Raw genomic sequence first — 19,166 nt, forward strand, 5'->3', positions numbered from 1 at the left:
TGTTATGCATGGGTTGTAAAATTCAAGTTCCTATTTAGATAGAAAATACTAAAAATTATTTGAATTTAGACTTGAAATTCTTGTAACAACGGTCAAAATAGGATTTCTTTTTTTTCTAGAGGTGCCACATATATAGAGGAAATAATAATAATAATAATTTATTTATTTTTTTAAAAAAACGTTGAATTCTTTGGCGGTTGATTTACGATAAAGAAGTTTCCAAAATGAGACATCGCAAAGTGATTGGTTTAAATTATTGAAAAAATTGCAGACTTTCATAACGTGTAAAACCTGGAAACAAATTCGTGTACGGTGTATATATATTTTCGTTGTCTGGTTTGTTCTTATTTGATTTGACACATTTCAAAAATAATAAATAAAGTAATAATATACTGCATCACCTCTTATTATTATTAGACTCACTGAATAATGAACAATATTTAATAATAAAAGTGAAATAGATATAAAATGATAAAAAAAATAGTTTTGCAATTTAAACAAGTACAAGTAGATAAATAAAAATGGACAGATGGAAAATACTTATCACTCTATCATAATCTTTATTGATAATAGATTATTACTTATTATTTTTCTTAAAAGACAATAAAATTTTCAGATAAAATAATTAACTACCTGGTTTAAAACATAATTGTTCCTGAATTACTAAAAAGGGATTATTATACCCGGTATTAAAGACAACCTTATATACTTAGCTCTTGTTAATTGAGTATTATGTTCGGAAAAAGGGCAGATCACATTAGGTTTATGTGATATTTTAATCAAATTCTAAATCGATTAAATATAAGAGCAATGTTTTATATCTAAAAAATAAGTCTTAGATCCTAGTGATGTGTAGGTTAAGTTCTTACCTATGGTACTAGATCACTCGAATGATATTAAAAATAAGTAATCTGAACTTTTGATCCTATTTGTCTCATGATAAAAAAAAAATTACTTTTTACCTCGAAGATTTATTCATAATTTTTTTTTCTTTTTTTTTTTTAATTTTTTTTTAAGATCATTCACTTTTGAGATTATTATATGTAATGCTCTTTATGATGGACCAAATAGTTTGGCAATGTACCAAAATCTACTCACAATGTCAAGAACCTAAAAAGGGGAAGAATAAAGGAAAAGAGAAAAGGGGGAAAAAAAGAAAATAAAGACTTTAGACGATTTAAATCATTAATGCATGAAAGTAACCCATATATCGATATAAATTATGATAATAAATTATGATGGAACGATAAGTACTTTATTTTAAATTAAATAATTTAAATTTAAATTCTACTAAATATAAAATCTTCTTTATTAGCAAGCGTTTTACTTTCAATAAGAGAATTTCTAAAATGAATTTAAATTTAACAGAACTCTAATATAAATATCGAACATCAGAATAGAAATAAAACTAGTTATAAAAAAAATGAAAGTGTCACATATTAAAGTGAAAGTAGCAATGTATATATATATAGGCGTCTCAATCATATTTAATTCTTCACTTTACTGCAGTTTTTATTTCCCCATCAATCATGGTTCAGTTCTATATATTTATAATCTATATTTTTTTTATTTTTTTTTCCTATTGTAGAATATGGTAATTTATAAATAGTGTTGGTGTAGTTATTATTACGGAAAAAAAGGAATTTTCCCCAAATAGCCGGATAGATTCATGATTTATTTATTTTAATTGATATACATAAATTGTTTATCAATTAGTTGTTTTTAATTTAATCATATTTAGATTAATTCTTCGAAAAAAATAATATCAAAGTGCAGTAGGTTAAATTTTTTCCTTAAAGTTTAATTGAAATTTTGACCCTAAATTTTGCTTTTAAGTCGCATAAACACTCACAAAATTTATCTTCTTTAGTTAAATTATTGTAATAACTCGAAAATGCCCCAACAAAATTTCTTTTTTATTTAAACTATGGGAAAAATAAGAATAATATAAAAAATTATAAACAAATCTACTAATATCGAGCTGTCATGAAACAGTACTTTAAAATTAATTTCCTAATAAGCCATTAATATTAGATTTTAATGCTCTAAATGCAAGTTATTCCAAATGAGCATCTGAACACATAATAAAAGTGCTCTTATTAAATAATTTTGATTCTAATTTGGAAAATATTTTGTGTGTGATCTCAAATATTCATTACGATAAAACATGTCATCTCCTTTAATTATATACATTATCCTCAATTGAAACATGTCTTAGGTTTTACTGCTCATTGAGACTAATTCATACAATTATAGGATGTGATATATTTTAAATGATAAACTTATATGCTTAAATGGACATTTGAGAATATCAACAACAAAAAAAAATAAAAAATTTGAATGTGTTTAGGTACTCAGTTTGAACAAATCGAAGTTTCAATAGCTAAATGAAATTTATTGATAAATTTGAGGTGTTGCGTATATATTTGCTATATTTCAAATACTAATCATCGGGGCTCGTAATCGATTAAGTTCGATTTAACTTATTACCATCAATCTATAGATATGTTAAATTGTTGAATAATTGTCAAAATATCAATCAATCAGTTATTGATCGTTATCAATTTAAACCGTTAAGACTTCACATTAAGAAAATCTTCATTAATAATCAATTACTAACTGCATGATAAATTAAATAAATATAGTACTCTTGGAAATTTAATAAGGTAGTTCAGAATTTATAAGGAATTTCTAAAAATCAAGTTTCATTAAATTGACATCCAGTACTAATTTAGAAGAAGTATTAGTAGCACATGATGCTAAAAGGATTAATTACAGATAGAAAATAAAAAGCATAACATTTGATAAACAATTTTAAGCAATATTCTTGAAATACCTAAAATAGAAAACGAAAAAAATAATAAGTAAAAAGAAAAGATGAAACACAAAAACAAACACTGAATTTTTTTTTCTTTTAAAAAATTAACAAGATTTATCCTCAGTTATTATTAGATTATTATTGATTAATCCGTTAAAAATGCATTAAATCATTACAAGATCAATAGCACGAAATAGCCTCCCTATTTTTTGAGACTGATAAAATCTAAGTATACTCTATATTCTTTAGATCCTACTTTGTAGATTTTATTGGATATAGTATTGTTATCATATATCAATACATTTTTCGATTTCGATTCATTTTTGGACGGCCACGCCCCTCCAAGAGAATAAAATTATAGAACACACGCAAAAAATTGTCACTGTAGAAACACCTGTAGAAAATATATTTGCACCCTTTCCTTCTAGAACAGCGGCACAACTTCAATATACAAAACAAAGTTAACTATTTTGTAACCATTTTCTTGTTTTTTTTTGCCATTTTGGAGCCTACCATTAACGACTCTCTTCCCATTTCTTTGTTTAATAATCGTTTTCCCATCTTCTTTTAAATTTCACCCCACCCCCCTCATCCCACATCCCATAATTTCAAACAAGAACAGCTTCTACGATGTCTTTGACCTTTGAATTTCATCTTCACTTATATTCCAATTTTATAAATTATTATACTCATTCCAGCTTACACAAAAGAATCTCAATTTCATTTCTTCTTTATTACATCAATGCAAGTAAGTTGTAGCTGATGACCCTTTTTGTATTTTTATGAGATATGCCATTTTTTGTGTGATTCTTGATAGTTGACTTTTTTGGGTTGTAGTATATTGTGAGATTTTAAAGATTGAATTTTTAGATTGTTTTTTTGTTTGGGGTTTTATTTGACTATCTGGGGTTTTGAACTTCTTGATGGGGTTAGTGATCTTGTGATTATGGTTTAGAGATTCCTGTTGTTGTTGCTGATCTGTTTAAACCATTTGTTCCTTATAGCCTTAGATTGTCTTGTGAACTAATATGGAGAATAATTCTCCAGTTACTGATTCTATTATGATGAAATCATCCTCTACAAGAAGTATGTCATCTAATAGGTCAAGGGCATCTGGTGGGGGGTCTGTGAGGGAGGTGAATTTAGGTGAGTTTGGATCGAAACCTGTGAGATATGGGTCGCAGGGTGCTGACTCTGAGGGGTATGGAACATCTCAAAAAGAGATTAGCGATGAGGATTCTAGAATTGTTTATTTAAGTGATCCTGAGAGGACAAATGAGAAGTTTGAATTTTCGGGGAATTCAATTAGGACTGCGAAATACTCTATTGTGTCCTTCTTGCCTCGAAACCTGTTCGAGCAGTTCCATAGAGTGGCATACATATACTTTTTGGTGATTGCTATTCTTAATCAGCTTCCTATGTTGGCTGTCTTCGGTCGGGGAGCTTCAATTCTTCCATTGGCTTTTGTGCTATTAGTAACAGCAATTAAGGATGCCTACGAGGATTATAGGCGTCACCGTTCTGATAGGATTGAGAATAACCGGTTGGCATTAGTGTTGTTGGATGGTCAGTTTCAAGAGAAAAAATGGAAGGAGATAAAGGTGGGTGAAATCATCAAAATTTCATCAAGTGGTACCATTCCTTGTGATATGGTATTGCTCTCGACAAGTGATCCCACTGGGGTTGCCTATATCCAGACTATTAATTTAGACGGGGAATCAAATCTGAAGACACGGTATGCAAAGCAGGAGACGCAAATGAAGATGCCAGAAAAGGACAGTATTAGTGGGATGATCAAATGTGAGAGACCGAATAGGAACATTTATGGTTTTCATGCTAATATGGAAATAGATGGAAAGCGTGTTTCTCTTGGACCTTCAAATATAATCCTCCGTGGCTGTGAGCTCAAGAACACTAGTTGGGCTATTGGAGTTGCAGTTTATGCTGGGAGAGAAACTAAAGCTATGCTCAACAACTCTGGAGCTCCATCAAAGAGAAGCCGTCTTGAGACCCGAATGAATAGGGAGATCATTATCCTCTCTTTCTTCCTTGTTGCATTATGTACTCTTGTCTCCATTTGTGCCGGTGTTTGGTTGAGGCACCACAAGGATGAGTTAAATACCATCCCCTTCTACAGGAAATTGGACTTCTCAGAAGACGAAATTGAAGACTACAATTATTATGGCTGGGGACTGGAAATGGTGTTTACTTTTCTGATGTCAGTCATCGTCTACCAGATTATGATCCCTATATCACTGTACATATCTATGGAACTTGTTCGTGTTGGTCAGGCCTACTTTATGATCCAAGATAATCGAATGTATGATGAAACGTCAAAATCAAGATTCCAGTGTAGGGCTCTTAACATAAATGAGGATCTGGGCCAAATTAAATATGTTTTCTCTGACAAAACTGGTACCTTAACTGAGAACAAGATGGAATTTCAATGTGCAAGCATTTGGGGTGTAGATTATGGTAGTGGAAAATCAGACCCTCAAGAAGAAGTAGCTGGATGCTCTGTTCAAGGTACTACAACAACTTCTCATCATCTTTCATCACCCCCCTCCCCCCCCCAAAAAAAAATAAAAAATTCTCCTAGATAAAGAAAATAACCCTTTCCTTGGTGGCACCTGTTTGGTAACACATTGGAACTTACATTTTCTTTCTTATTTGGCTAGTAGACGGTCAGGTTTTAAGGCCGAAAACGAAGGTGAAGGTTGATCCAGTGCTTTTGAATATATCAAAAAATGGGAAGCATTCAGATGAAGGGAAACATGTTCATGATTTTTTCCTTGCATTAGCTGCTTGCAACACAATTGTCCCTCTTGCCGTGGAGACATCTGATCCGGCTATGAAGTTGGTAGATTACCAAGGGGAGTCTCCGGATGAGCAGGCATTGGTTTATGCTGCTGCAGCTTATGGGTTTATGCTCATTGAGAGAACATCAGGCCATATAGTAATAGATGTTCAAGGAGAAAGACAAAGGTAATGTTAAAACTTAGTTTTTCCCCTTTCCTCAACTTCTGTGCTTGTTTAATTTTTCTTGTACTACTGGAGAGATCCAACCTTACTATGGTAATTAGGTATGCGTTACTTTAAATGCTCAGCAACTAGAGTTATTGATTACGAGGAAATTCAATGGAAATGTGGATGTTTAATGCGTTACGTCATGGTAATTGCAGGTTCAATGTACTAGGCTTACATGAATTTGACAGTGATCGGAAGAGGATGTCAGTAATATTAGGCTGCCCTGACAATACAGTTAAAGTCTTTGTTAAAGGTGCTGATACAACCATGTTTGGCATCATAGATAAATCATTGAGCTTAAATGTAGTGCGAGCAACAGAACTGCATCTACACTCTTATTCCTCAATGGGTCTCAGAACCCTTGTAGTGGGGATGAGAGAAATGAGTGCTTCTGAATTTGAGGAATGGCAGTCTTCTTATGAGGCAGCAAACACAGCTGTTATTGGTAGGGCAGCTCTACTTCGAAAAGTAGCTGGCAATGTAGAAAAGAACCTCACCATATTAGGTGCCTCTGGTATTGAAGATAAATTGCAGGAAGGTGTACCAGAAGCTATTGAGTCCTTAAGAGTGGCTGGCATTAAAGTTTGGGTTTTGACTGGGGACAAGCAAGAGACTGCAATTTCAATTGGCTATTCCTCGAAACTTTTAACGAACAGTATGACTCAGATTGTGATAAATAACAAATCTAAGGAGTCATGTAAAAGGTCTTTGGAAGCTGCTCTGACTCGGTGTAAGAGTCTAACACCACATAATGCTGAGGAAAATATTGGAGCTTTAGCAAGTGCAATTGCTTTAATCATTGATGGAACAAGCCTCGTTTATGTCCTTGATGGCGAACTTGAAGAACTGGTAATGCTTGTAGATCTTAAACACTCTCTCTCTTTGTGTTTGTATCTAATACTTAATTACATAAATACATCAGTACTGTTGCAAATCCCCTTACCTGTTCTTCATTTCAATGCAGTTATTCCAGTTGGCCAGTTATTGTTCTGTTGTACTCTGTTGTCGGGTGGCCCCATTACAAAAGGCCGGAATTGTTGCTCTCATAAAGAACCGCACTGATGACATGACACTCGCAATTGGGGATGGTAAGTGTTAGTACTCTTTCTGATGGGGCATTGGGAGTTGTACTGTCTGAAATAAATCTACATGGCAAATGACAAAAGAAAAAAAACTACAGAAGCAATACTGATCTAAAATTCATTGTTGTAATTTCAGGTGCAAATGATGTGTCAATGATCCAAATGGCTGATGTGGGCATTGGCATCAGTGGCCAAGAGGGACGTCAAGCTGTGATGGCATCAGATTTTGCTATGGGACAATTCAGATTCTTGGTCCCTCTTCTGTTGGTACATGGCCATTGGAATTATCAACGAATGGGCTACATGATATTATACAACTTCTACAGAAATGCTATCCTTGTTTTCGTCTTATTCTGGTAAGTGTACTTGTAGCGAGACTACAGTTCTATCTCATGCTTCTTGCTATTTCTAGCCTCTAGGACTAGGTAATTTAGACACAGTTCAGTGGAAAATACACTTAGGCATTAGTACTAAACCTTTCTATGTTTTAAAAAGAAACATAGCTTAAAATACTCACTCAATGACTGTTGTCAAATTGGAATATAGTTATGAAGAGTTAAGTAGTTAATAAGTAATACATTCTCAAAATTAGTAATATATGTTCGGCCATTAGGCAGATTGTTTAATGATGTCTGACTAAAGTTTCATGTAGAATGTTAATGGTCCATAATAGAGAACACTAAAGTATGGATTTATGAAATAGTTTTGTGAATTTTCCTTTCAGCAACAGCTGACCCTTTTAAATTTTTCTGCTCAGGTATGCTCTCTTTACAGCTTTCACTTTGACCACTGCTCTAACTGACTGGAGCAGCATGCTATACTCCATAATCTATACTGCAGTGCCTACAATAGTTGTTGGGATTCTCGATAAGGATCTAAGTAGAGGGACTCTTATGAAGTATCCACAACTCTATGGTCCTGGACAAAGGCAAGAGAGCTATAATAAGAAATTATTTTGGGTAACTATGATTGACACCTTATGGCAAAGTATAGTGGCCTTCTTTGTACCTGTTCTAGCATACTGGGAAAGTGAGATTGATATCTCAAGCATTGGAGATCTATGGACACTTGCTGTTGTTATTTTGGTCAATGTACATCTAGCAATGGATGTGATTCGTTGGTCTTGGATTACTCATGCTGCTATTTGGGGATCTATAGCAGCCACTTTTATTTGTGTCATTGCCATTGACTCGCTGGCATTTCTACCTGGATACTGGTAAGATCAATCTGCTGATTTTCTTATAGATAATCTATTCTTGTTTTCTGTGGACACTGCACATCATTTGCTCATACTGTAATTATATTTGCTCATACAGTTTTAGGCCCTTTCAAAGACTATTTCATACTACTTGTTAGTTAGTGGAGAAAATTGCTAAAACTAAAAGATTCGAAGAAATCCAAACATAAAGGTTTAGTTTCTGAAGATGGTTGCTTTTTTTCCTTTAAAAGCTAGGTGACCTTTTAGCTTGAGATGCAGTACCACAGAAAACTAAGACTTCAATTCCACTCTTATAGTTAATCTGTCTCTAGGCCTGGAGACCTTTGCACACTTGACCTGTATTTTGAGTCTTTTATGAAAATCCAACAGCAAGAGAGAGCAAAATAAACAAATTTGGTAGGATATGATTCTTCTTCATTCATATCCTGCTAACTTCAAATATACCTGTTATGCTTTTTGTTTATGTCTCGTGAAAAATAGATGTCCAGTATAGTAATGTGTCTGTGTGTTTTGTTGCAGTTTTCAGATCCCTGTCCCTTTCAAAATTTAAATCTGCAAGAGAATGTATTTGGAATTTCATTTCCCATGCAGAAGTTACACTTGCTAAAACTGAATCACGATGACCATTAGTATTTCTTCTCGTATCTTGTAAATCAACCAAAAACTTTTTTTCAGTTTTAATTTTTTTTAACAACTTACCAGCTCTCATGGTAACTAAGAAGTTTTCAGGATTCTCTTTATTTATGCTGACAAACTTATCAAGTCAGAGAAGTATATACTGATTTGCATGTAAAATCATTTTTGCAGGGCCATTTTCCATGCAGCCGGGGAAGCTAAATTCTGGTTTTGCTTGCTTTCCATAACAATTGCTGCACTTGCTCCTCGTTTTGTCGTCAAAGCTGTCATTCAGCATGCTAGACCTCGTGATATTCAGATTGCAAGAGAAGGAGAGAAGTTCAGAAATTTAAGAGACTCTCAGACTGCAGAAATAGAAATGAATCCAATTGTTGACCCTCCTCAACGATGATTGAGCTTTTTTCTCAGTTCTCTTCTCCATCACTTCTGCTTGTAAAAAGGTTTTTTTTATATTCTTTTGGTTACTTTGGAGATTACCTCCTCGTTGCCGGATTTTGTTTGTTTTGGTATCCAAAGGATAGGAGTAGTTAGTATTCAGGTCCATTCTTTGCTATTCATGCACATTAATTGTACATTAAAGAACTGTACAATACTGGTTACATACCCTCATGTAACACCAATTTTAATCAATAGAATGAGCATACACACTCAAGTTTTTTGTTAAATCTTACTTCCCTGTCGTTTCTATCTAGATTATTGCATCATGTTACACTTTATCTAAACAACCTCTCTACCTCCACAAGGTAGTGGTAAGGTTTGCGTACACTCTACTCTCCCCGACCCTACTTTGTGTGATTTCACATGTTGTTGTTGTTACACTTCTCTCAACTTATTGCTACTCCTTGCATGGTGCTAGTACCAAGCCAGTGAATTGTGAATTGTGAATTTGCCCATTGTGTTAACTGTTAAAAGGGTCATTGATACCTTTCTAAGGTTTACATTGAGAAGAAAGTTCCATGTATTATGATTGACTACTATTTTAATTCTAGTTTATCTATTTGCTTAGAAACCAAGAAACTCCTTTATGGTAGGCTTCATTAGTCAACCATATTATGTGTTTGAAAGTGTATGTTATGTGGTAGAGAAGAGGTGATCTTATTGTATGTACACATTTCAACTTTTTTTTTTTTTTTTTTATGTATATATAGTTTAAGTCAAAAGTAATTGATTCAATTGAATTCATAGAAACCCATTCTAAATTCGCCTCCATGGTATGGTTTAGCAATGGTGGATCTAGAGTACAAGGTATAGGTTCACGGAAATGTAGTAGCTTTTGTAAACTCAATCATTATAGTATATTAGTAATAATTTGAGATTGTTACAAAAACTTATAAAATTTAAATTTTAAATCCGCAAATTATGATGGTTTGCCCAAATTAAGCTTAAAGAAATGAATTTGAGTATAAAAAGTCAAAAATTTGAAATCTATAACTTATGAAATGTCATGAAACAAATAATCTACCTCCACATGATTTTCCATGAATTCAGACCCCATTTTGAAACGTAACATGATATCTTGTCAATGAAAATTATGGTTGAATGAGTCTCTATGGTCTCATATTTCACAGAAGTTTCCATAAAAAAACATCTCTCTACAGAAATTTTTAGTAGATACTTTTTTTGTCGTGTTTATACATTTTGATGGATAGAGTTATCTAAGCGTAATAAAGAAAGTGACTAAGATCAACAAGAATTTGAACGATTTTCTAAAAAGTACAAAAGATTGATTTATTCTTTTCTTAATAAATCAAGCAATCATTTTGATTCCAAATAGTAGTCTAATGATAATCATTTGACTAAGGGGTGGTTTTCACAAATAGCATTTTTGGGTGCCGTTTAGTCCATGGTCCATTGGATGATCGGTGCAAGGCCCACCTTTTAAATTTTAGGCTCGTTAAAAAAAAAAGTGCAAGAAATAGCCATTTGCTTAAAAAATTTGGCTCAAATGTAGAGTTAACCTCAAAAGAGTACTGAAACCTCATATAGCCAAAAGTGTTGCAATAGAAACTACTATCCTAGTGGTATAATGTTACATTTTGTACAAGAAAAGGTCCATTGATCATTGGATATTTGCACAAGTTCTTACACATGACCAGGGGACTCTTGGTTGCCATAAGTGTCTCTATTCCAAGGGTCTTGGACCTGAGCTGCAAACTGCAAGTTCCATATCAAGTCTTCTACAGAAGGACGTTGCGATGGTTCATCTGAAAGACATTTTATGCATAGTTCCATTAATGTTCTAAGAGAACTATCTGAGCATTCCTTCCGAACAGCTGGATCAATGATGTTCCTCCGAGCTATTTCGTCAGCTGTTAAGCTAACTATTAGCTGCAACAAGAAAAGGTTTTAACAAAATAGTTCTTCAACTTGATGACTTGAAAGAATTTTCTCATAAATGTCACAAGTGACTCTTACAATGTCTTTAGAAACACCTATATCATTTTTTGTATCGATTGTCCTTCCCGATATGATTTCAAGTAAGATTACTCCAAAGTCGTACACATCATCTTTCTCCTCGTATTTTAACCTGCATTCAGGAAGATATAAACAAAAGAAGGAATTCATTAATAGTCTACTAAACGGTAGAGTACTATCTCGGAATCTCCTAAGACGGTCCAAGTCTATGGCTCTATTTATTGTCTTCAAGAATCATAACCAATGAATGGCATGATGCTATAACGGTGCCTACCCCCAATAGCAGTGGCTGGAGAGGTGTTGTCTAGAATTGGTCGAGATACGCCAAAGATTCTCTAAAACCTTTATAGACCAATTTGCATTTAGAAGTATAACAAGATTAGTTTCCAATAGGTGCTTCTGAAGTCGAACCATAAAAGTGGAGTAATGAAGACCTAAAATGTAGCAGTAGCAGCTGAGAATGATGAGATCATTTACCTTTGCCCATCATTTCCCTTTGATCCACTAGAAGACGGTCCAGCATCCTAAGAACAGTTGCAATAACGAAATGTGAATGTTCAAGAATGAAATGAGTGATTAATAGAGAATATAGTAGAGAAGAGAGGTTTGCATACCATTTTCTTATTTTCAATTAACAAAGACAGATTGTATTTGCTAATCTTTACGTGGAAATTCTGATCCAGTAATACATCTGTAATCTTCAATTGATTGGAGAATATCCCTGGTACTATTCCAGTATGAAGGAACTGAATTCCCTTTGCTATCCCTATTGCAGCTGACATCCGTTGCGTCCATGTAAACTTTTGAGCTGAATTTGCTTCTACAATACCGAGCATTTGCAAAGAATTCAGAACAACTGTCTTAAAGACAATAAACACATGTACATTTAAGCATCGGGCAAAGAAGAAACAACGGTTGCATAATCTAGGAGAAAGTAATTAATAGCATTTCATGTCTCCTTAAAATTTATCAGCACTTTTGACAAGAAGTACAATGTAGTAGGTACTTGTCGTGATTGAGGACAATCTAGTAATATATATCAAAACAACATGGAACAGATTGTTGCAAAGATGCTTGTTTTCTATAACGTCTACATACCAAGAAGTCATTTACTTAGACTTAGTATAATTTATGTAAAATGGTAGAAATAGTCAAATAAGTAAACTAAATGCTCAATTATAAACTGTTGCAGTTGTTGTGCCAAATGATAACTCGCGAAGCAGATGAAGTTATCTAGACTATATACCTGATATGACCCCCCGCAGCGTCACATTTGGCACGAATTCAAAGACTAAACATATTCGTCTAACACTTGAGTCATCTTGGTAGCACTCAAAGCAGTGTCCAATAGTACTAACTAAATGGCAGTATCTGATCTTTGAAATACGCCCGAGTTGGTGAGTGTAGGACTGGACACTATGCCTCTTCCTCATTTTTATGCTTTTTATAGCAACCACAGTGCCATCTGTGAGACGCCCTTTGTAAATCTATTGTTCAAAATATATAAAAACACAATCAGCATTCACCATAGATGCAAGAGAATTGAGGAATGAACTACAAAACAGTCCATGAGGACTAACATTGTTCAAACAGTCTTACAGTATTTAGTAAGGAAATCCATACCTGCCCACTGGAGCTTGCACCGATTAGATTTGATATATCAAAGTTATTAGTGGCCTCTCGAAGCTCATCCAAGACAAACGTTCGATAAGGAGGGGCCCCAAGCAATCCCAACTTCCTCGTTTCAGAAAGATACCCTATCAAGAATCAAAGATCAAGATACATCGTGAAATTTAGACAAGAGCAGAGTTTATTCCAATAACACAGTATTGGACAATTTCCTGAAGCAAATTGATATTTTCATTCTATATATAAAGAAATTCAAAGGTTTACATAGACTTTTCAAGTACAATGATAACAACAACAACAACATACTCAGTGTAATTCCACCGGTGGGATTAGGGGAAGGTAGAGTGTACACAGACCTTACAAAACATTAGATTTACAATTATCAGGATCTAAAAAGTTTCATAAGTTGAAATCATTAACATAATGTGTTTGTGTGAGAGAAAGAGAGAGCTTACTTGCATCATTAAGCAGCTTAAGAGTGTGAGCAGGAGAGACCTTTTCAAGTATCAATCTTGTTTGAGGGGCTTGGCTAGCTTTCTGCTTGGCATACTCTCTTCTAACAACCACGAAAGCCAAACCGACAATGGCTACTACTCCAACAAAACCTCCTACCATACTTGATGCAAGAACAGCTTTACCATTTCCCCCTTTAACCTTTCCCTTATGAGGCTCAATACTAACAGCCAAAGCTTCATTATGGCAAAATGAATAAGGATGCTGCCATTGCTCTTTATTCGACAGACAATTCCCAGAAAACAATACAATCTTGGAACTAGAACTAGGTTTCAAGCAATCAGGCAACTCCCCTGTCAAGTAATTTGATGATAAATTCACAAATGAAAGGTCTTGACTACATGTCACATTCTTTAGAAGCTTCCCAGTTAGTTTATTTCCAGAAATATCCAAATAGCTGAGTGATGGCAATGATAAAACTGTTGGTGAAAAGGGTCCAACAAGCTCATTGGAAGAAATGTCCAGTTTCTTCAACTGATAACATGAACTCAGTTCTTTTGGTACCCCTAAACTGAACTTGTTCTTCCTAAGTACCAAAGATACCAACTTGGTTGGAATATTAGGGAAATTAGGTCCAAGATTGTTACTTTCCAAATCAAGAACTTGAAGATTTGACAGATTATGAAGGTTTGGAACAACCCCAGAAAAATTATTACCAGAAATAGAAAGGATTCTTAGGGTTTGTAAACTTGACAAAGAATTAGGCAATGAACCTGAAAATGAATTGTTCTTGAAACTCAAAACAGACAAAGAATGAAGTAAACCAACGCCTTCAGGAACTTGACCTGTAAACTTATTATCATCCAATATAAGTGTCTGAAGACTCTTCAAATATGAAATCTCTCCTGGAATCTCACCATAAAAGAAGTTTGAACTGATATTAATAATCTCCAAAGAAGATAAAAATCCAATCTTTTTAGGTAAAGTTCCTCTCAAACCTAAAGAAACCAAAGAAAGTACCTTTAAATTAGGCAAAAGAGCAAGATTAGAGAAAAGGGTATCTGTAGAAAACCCCTGAGGCAAATTAGGAAACCAGTTATAGCCAGAAATATGAAGCTGTGTTATGTTATCTTCATAACACATGAGTGTTAAGGCAGTGTTTGGCTCACTATTGCAAAAGTCTGTATTGTCACTCCAACTACTCAAATCTTGAGGGAAGTTCAAAAGCTGCTTGATTTTCACTATAGCTTCAGATTGTGAAGGTTCTAAGAACTCATCTGATAAATTAAACAGAAGAAACACCATGAATGCAAGAAGCCAACATGAGCCCTGCACTGTTTTTGCCATTCCCATGGAAAATGCAACTTTTTTCTGGTTTTTTTCAGGAATTAAAGCTGTAAACTTCAAGAAATGCTTGGGGTTGAAGAAGCTGCATGCATTTTTAAAGAATACTGTCACTAAAAAGTAGAGAAGTATATTTCTTGATAGTAAATTTAGGATACTAATGAAAGAAATGTTTGTGTAGTAATATATGCTTTTCTTTGCGTCTTTCCAAAGTTTTTGTTTATACTTTGTATCGCTCCCGTTCATTTATAGTTGTCATGTTATTTTGAAAAAAAATGATAAATTTTTTCGTCATGTTTATACGAGAAAAATGACAATTTCTTTTCGTCATGTTTATATGAGAAAAATGACAATTTTTCATCTGTATTAGCTTCAAAGATTAATCAGATTAACTTACAAAAATCAAAAAACGTGATAAGTAAAAGTGAGCCAAGAAAATACGTTCTAGGATGGAAACTAATACAGATGTATCCTCTAATGTATTAGGAATGAATCACATTCATGAACGATATATATTACCATTAGGAGTGGGAAATGAGTAGAAATATGAACTCGATCGAAAACGAGGGAAACAAAAAAATTGTAATTTACAATGATCTCTTTTTTCTTTTAAATGATGAATTTGAATCACAAAAAATTGTTATGTGCATAGTCCATAGACCATTCACAAGAACTTAGGTGGTGTGAATATACCATATCACATTATTCTAGCATGGTTAACAGGTTAAGCAGTAGATTGAGGTAAACATCCACATCAATTAGTTACGACTAAGTAAACTTTTTTTTATTTAATATTTCTCTACTCTAGCTAATTGTCACGTTTAACATTTCGTTATATTACTTAGGAAGATACAATAATATATTCAATGTAATTTCATAAAATAATTTTGAAAAAAATGATGTGTACATAGTCTTGTCTCTATTCATCATAACATTGATATTTAGGGAGACAGTTTATTTATTTGATTGTAGTCTTAAAGTATTTCTTAAATACTTCAATAATAATTTTTGAAGTGTATACCGTATATCTAAAATTTGAAAAATCAATTATCCTATTCATATTTTAAATATTAAATGTTCTGACCCTCGTTAATCTCGTTCATTTATTTTGGAACTTAAAAGAGTGTTAAAATTTGCTCATTTTCTCAACTGATAAGTCGGTTACTAATTGGAACAAAATATGGCTTAAACAATAATTTATAAATTTAATAAAATACTAGTACTATAAATAATCTTCTAAAATTAATTTTAAAATCATATAGTTGACCTCGTGAAGCACAGAAAACGTAGAGCACCATTTCCAAGACAAACAGAAAAAATAAATAAATTATGACAACATAATTTGTCCCAAAATTAACTTCATACTATTTCTACCCAAAAGTAATTTTGTCAATTATCCTGAATATTACAGTTTTACGTCCCAATATACAGGAGTCTCCTATAAAAAATTGAAGCCAAAATTACTTCAAAAAATTCTATAAAAGTATGTATATATATGTATTACTCTATGATATTATATAACAATATTTATTTATTTAATTAGAAATTCTTCTTAATTCACTACAATAAAAATAATTTTTAGCGATAATAAATACACATTAATAAAGAGTGCTAAAGTCTTTACCGACATTAGTTAAGTGTCATTAGATTCAATGTCGCTAAAGCACTACTTATTTTCCTGCAAATTTTCATATTAATCCCTAGGAAAATCCCCATGTAATTCACACTTTTCTTTTAGCGAAGCCTTTAGAGACATATACAAAGAATGTTAATTACCGCTAAAAATATATATTTAACGGCAACTAATTATTTAGGTAATGCAGCAGAAGCCAACCTGAGTACGTTGAAAATGTCAGATTAATTTATTGGGAAAATGCATAAGTACCCCCCCTCAATCTACACCCGAAATCTCAGAGACACACTTATACTATACTAAGGTCCTATTACCCCCCGAACTTATTTTATAAATAATTTTCTACCCCTTTTCAGCCTACGTGGCACTATCTTCTGGGTCCAACGCGTGTTGACAATTTTTTCAAGCTATTTGGTTGATAGTGCCATGTAGGCCGAAAAATGGTAGAAAATTATTTATAAAATAAGTTCGGGAGGGTAATAGGACTTTAGTATAGTATAAGTGTGTCTCTAAAATTTCGGGCATAGATTGAGGGTATTATTTGAGCAAAAGCCAAAGAAGAGGTTAATTAGTTAAAAAGGAATATCAGACAGTAATTAATCCAAAGATGCTAACAAGTACTTGTAACAAAAAGAACCAAGTGGGTATCTTCACCCTATGCACACTAATCAAGATATTTAGGGGTTGTTAGATTACGGACTAGAGTTATGCATGTATTAATAAGGGAAAAGGGTCTACAAAATATTTCAACTTTGGCCGAAATTGTTGTTACGATACCAAACTTTATGGAGGATCTTTTACCCCCTGTACTATTTAATAGTGTATTTTAAAGGTGTATATGTCCTCACGTGGACACATTACTATTTAAAATGATGCAATATTTATGATGTCCACGTAGGCACATATATACCTTTAAAATACACTATTAAATAGTACATGGGATAAAAGGCCCTTTCCAAAGTTTGGTATCGTAACAACAATTTCGATCGAAGTTAGAGTATTTTTCAGATATTTTTCCATATTAATAATACATGATATATTATTAGTTATTCCATCTTCTATTTAGCATAAAACAAAGCATAAATTTTCACAATTTATTTTTTATATGCATTAGTAATGCAGTATTTTAAATAATTACAAATCAAACGTTATATTAAATGTGTTAAATTTTATACCTAGCAAAATAATGTTATCAAATATAATATTACTTATATAAAATCTAACACATAAAATAATTTAACTCTTTCTAACCAGCTACCAGACAATCCGTATTAAAAAAAGACATATCTGAAAAGGAAAAGATTCATAAAACATCTTATAACGTACAATATGTTTTCTATGGACTTGTTTAGTCGAATTTAACTTCTTCTTTCTTAACGTTTTGCTCTTTAAAATTTTTTGTAATGTACATGCATATTTTAGTTATTTTCTGTTGCAAAAAAAACATGTTTACATCAAAGCTACGTATTTATTTTTTTTAGTTAAAAGACAAATTCACGCACGATAGAGAAGCCACGAGAAAAACTACGCAATCTTACCCTTTTTATTTCCGCCTAAGTATTTAGTAGGCGTTTGGCCATGAGATACCATATCAAGATATGAAATCAGCGTTTGGACATGCGATTTCATGCTAATTTCATCTCATGATTTCAAATCATGACAGGAAATCATATTCTCCAAAAATCATAATTTGAGAATTCCATATCATGATTTGAGATTTTTTAAATACAAAATTGACCATAAGTTTATATTTTGCTAAAACAACCGCATATTTATATTTACTAACCATTTATTTCATATGTAAATAAAATTTATAATCACATCACTACTTTTTAAAATTTATTATTCTCACCAACATTAAAATTTATTAATACTTTAAATTTGGTGATTATAAATGATAAAGTATGAATTGATTTGCTGAATATGAATTAGAACAGAGGGAGTAATACTTTTTTTGGTTTTCATAATAAAAAAAACTTGCAAAGGCATGAACCATTATGATAATGACACACAGGTGAAAATTATCATAGGTTGTACATTGTTACATAATTATTTGTGAGAATATCAAGGAGTGATGAAATTTTTATGGTTTATGAGCATGAAAATATAGATGTGAATGATATTGATCAACAAATGACTCAAAGTAACAATGTTGGTTCGTCTTCTCGGCCAAATGATCGAGAAATGCAAGTTCAACGTGAGGAGATTGTTTGTACTATGTGGGAGGATTATATTAAAGATCAGTACACTACAATTTATGTTAAACTATTTTTTATTGAATTAAAGTTTGATCAATTAAAGTTAGATGAAACAGTTACTTAAGTGGAGAACATATAGCTTTGTAATAATTTATTATGCAATTTTATAATTTTTTGTTTATTTAGTAAGACTAAATAAACAATTGGGTTATTTTAATAGTTTTACAACTTATGAGGTTTTTATGTTTATGAGAAAATATTGTCACAACCCAAAAATGGATGTGATGGCACTCGTCGTATCCCACCAAGACAAGTCAGCCTAAAACCCAATCATTTCGATAAAGTGCGGAAATAAAGCAAAGTTCAATAACAATTACTATTACGAAAACAAGTCAACTTAATTCAATCACCAAAACCTGGTTGTCACGTGCACAAGCCTCTAATGTAAATACTAGAATTGAAATAAAATACGCAAGTCTCAAATGACGTTGTCTTTCAAGTAAAAACAAAATCATAAACAGGAGTAAGAAGGTTCGCTGAGATGACAAACAGCTACCTCTCAGATCTCCACAGAAAGCCTCGGAAACGAAGAGAATGGAAGGTTTCACGAAGATCCGGGCTAGTAACCTACAAAAGATTGTAGAAGCAAGGGGTGAGTACCAAACCACACGGTACTCAACAAGCAAACCTCTAAACACAAGCTAAGGGAACA

General features: G+C 32.8%; 2 protein-coding genes across 3 annotated transcripts; one reads left to right on the forward strand and one right to left on the reverse strand.

Moving 5' to 3' along the window:
- Window positions 1-3,733: 3,733 nt before the first annotated feature.
- Window positions 3,734-9,434, forward strand: LOC125815456 (phospholipid-transporting ATPase 1). 2 transcript variants are annotated; one of them, XM_049494928.1, is made up of 7 exons: window positions 3,734-5,344; window positions 5,497-5,803; window positions 6,001-6,694; window positions 6,810-6,933; window positions 7,064-7,283; window positions 7,685-8,143; window positions 8,954-9,434. In XM_049494928.1, exons 1-7 carry the CDS (start codon window positions 3,847-3,849, stop codon window positions 9,171-9,173), a joined length of 3,522 nt encoding a protein of 1,173 aa, XP_049350885.1. In that variant the 5' UTR covers window positions 3,734-3,846; the 3' UTR covers window positions 9,174-9,434. The 2 variants fall into 2 exon arrangements, with proteins under 2 accessions (XP_049350885.1, XP_049350886.1); XM_049494929.1 differs by having other exon boundaries at window positions 5,500-5,803.
- Window positions 9,435-10,658: 1,224 nt separating this feature from the next.
- Window positions 10,659-14,787, reverse strand: LOC125815829 (probable inactive leucine-rich repeat receptor-like protein kinase At3g03770). The gene is made up of 7 exons (XM_049495384.1): window positions 13,282-14,787; window positions 12,821-12,954; window positions 12,444-12,684; window positions 11,812-12,017; window positions 11,675-11,721; window positions 11,198-11,309; window positions 10,659-11,110 (listed from the first exon to the last, which is right to left on the reverse strand). The coding sequence occupies exons 1-7, from the start codon at window positions 14,630-14,632 to the stop codon at window positions 10,865-10,867; spliced, it is 2,337 nt and encodes a 778-aa protein (XP_049351341.1). The 5' UTR covers window positions 14,633-14,787; the 3' UTR covers window positions 10,659-10,864.
- Between the last annotated feature and the right edge of the window lie 4,379 nt (window positions 14,788-19,166).

The sequence above is a fragment of the Solanum verrucosum genome, unplaced genomic scaffold (genome assembly GCF_900185275.1).
Source record: "Solanum verrucosum unplaced genomic scaffold, falcon-dt-bn FXZP01000261.1, whole genome shotgun sequence".
NCBI classification, from domain to species: Eukaryota; Viridiplantae; Streptophyta; class Magnoliopsida; order Solanales; family Solanaceae; genus Solanum; species Solanum verrucosum.

Coding starts and splice junctions, on each gene's coding strand:
- LOC125815456 (XM_049494928.1), top strand. CDS start 3,847: ATGGAGAATAATTCTCCAGTTACTGATTCTATTATGATGAAATCATCC. Junction 5,804..6,000: donor GTTCAAGGAGAAAGACAAAG/GTAATGTTAAAA, acceptor TGGTAATTGCAG/GTTCAATGTACTAGGCTTAC. Junction 6,934..7,063: donor GACACTCGCAATTGGGGATG/GTAAGTGTTAGT, acceptor TTGTAATTTCAG/GTGCAAATGATGTGTCAATG.
- LOC125815829 (XM_049495384.1), bottom strand. CDS start 14,632: ATGGGAATGGCAAAAACAGTGCAGGGCTCATGTTGGCTTCTTGCATTC. Junction 12,018..12,443: donor GCTGCGGGGGGTCATATCAG/GTATATAGTCTA, acceptor TCGGTATTGTAG/AAGCAAATTCAGCTCAAAAG. Junction 11,722..11,811: donor TAATTGAAAATAAGAAAATG/GTATGCAAACCT, acceptor AACTGTTCTTAG/GATGCTGGACCGTCTTCTAG.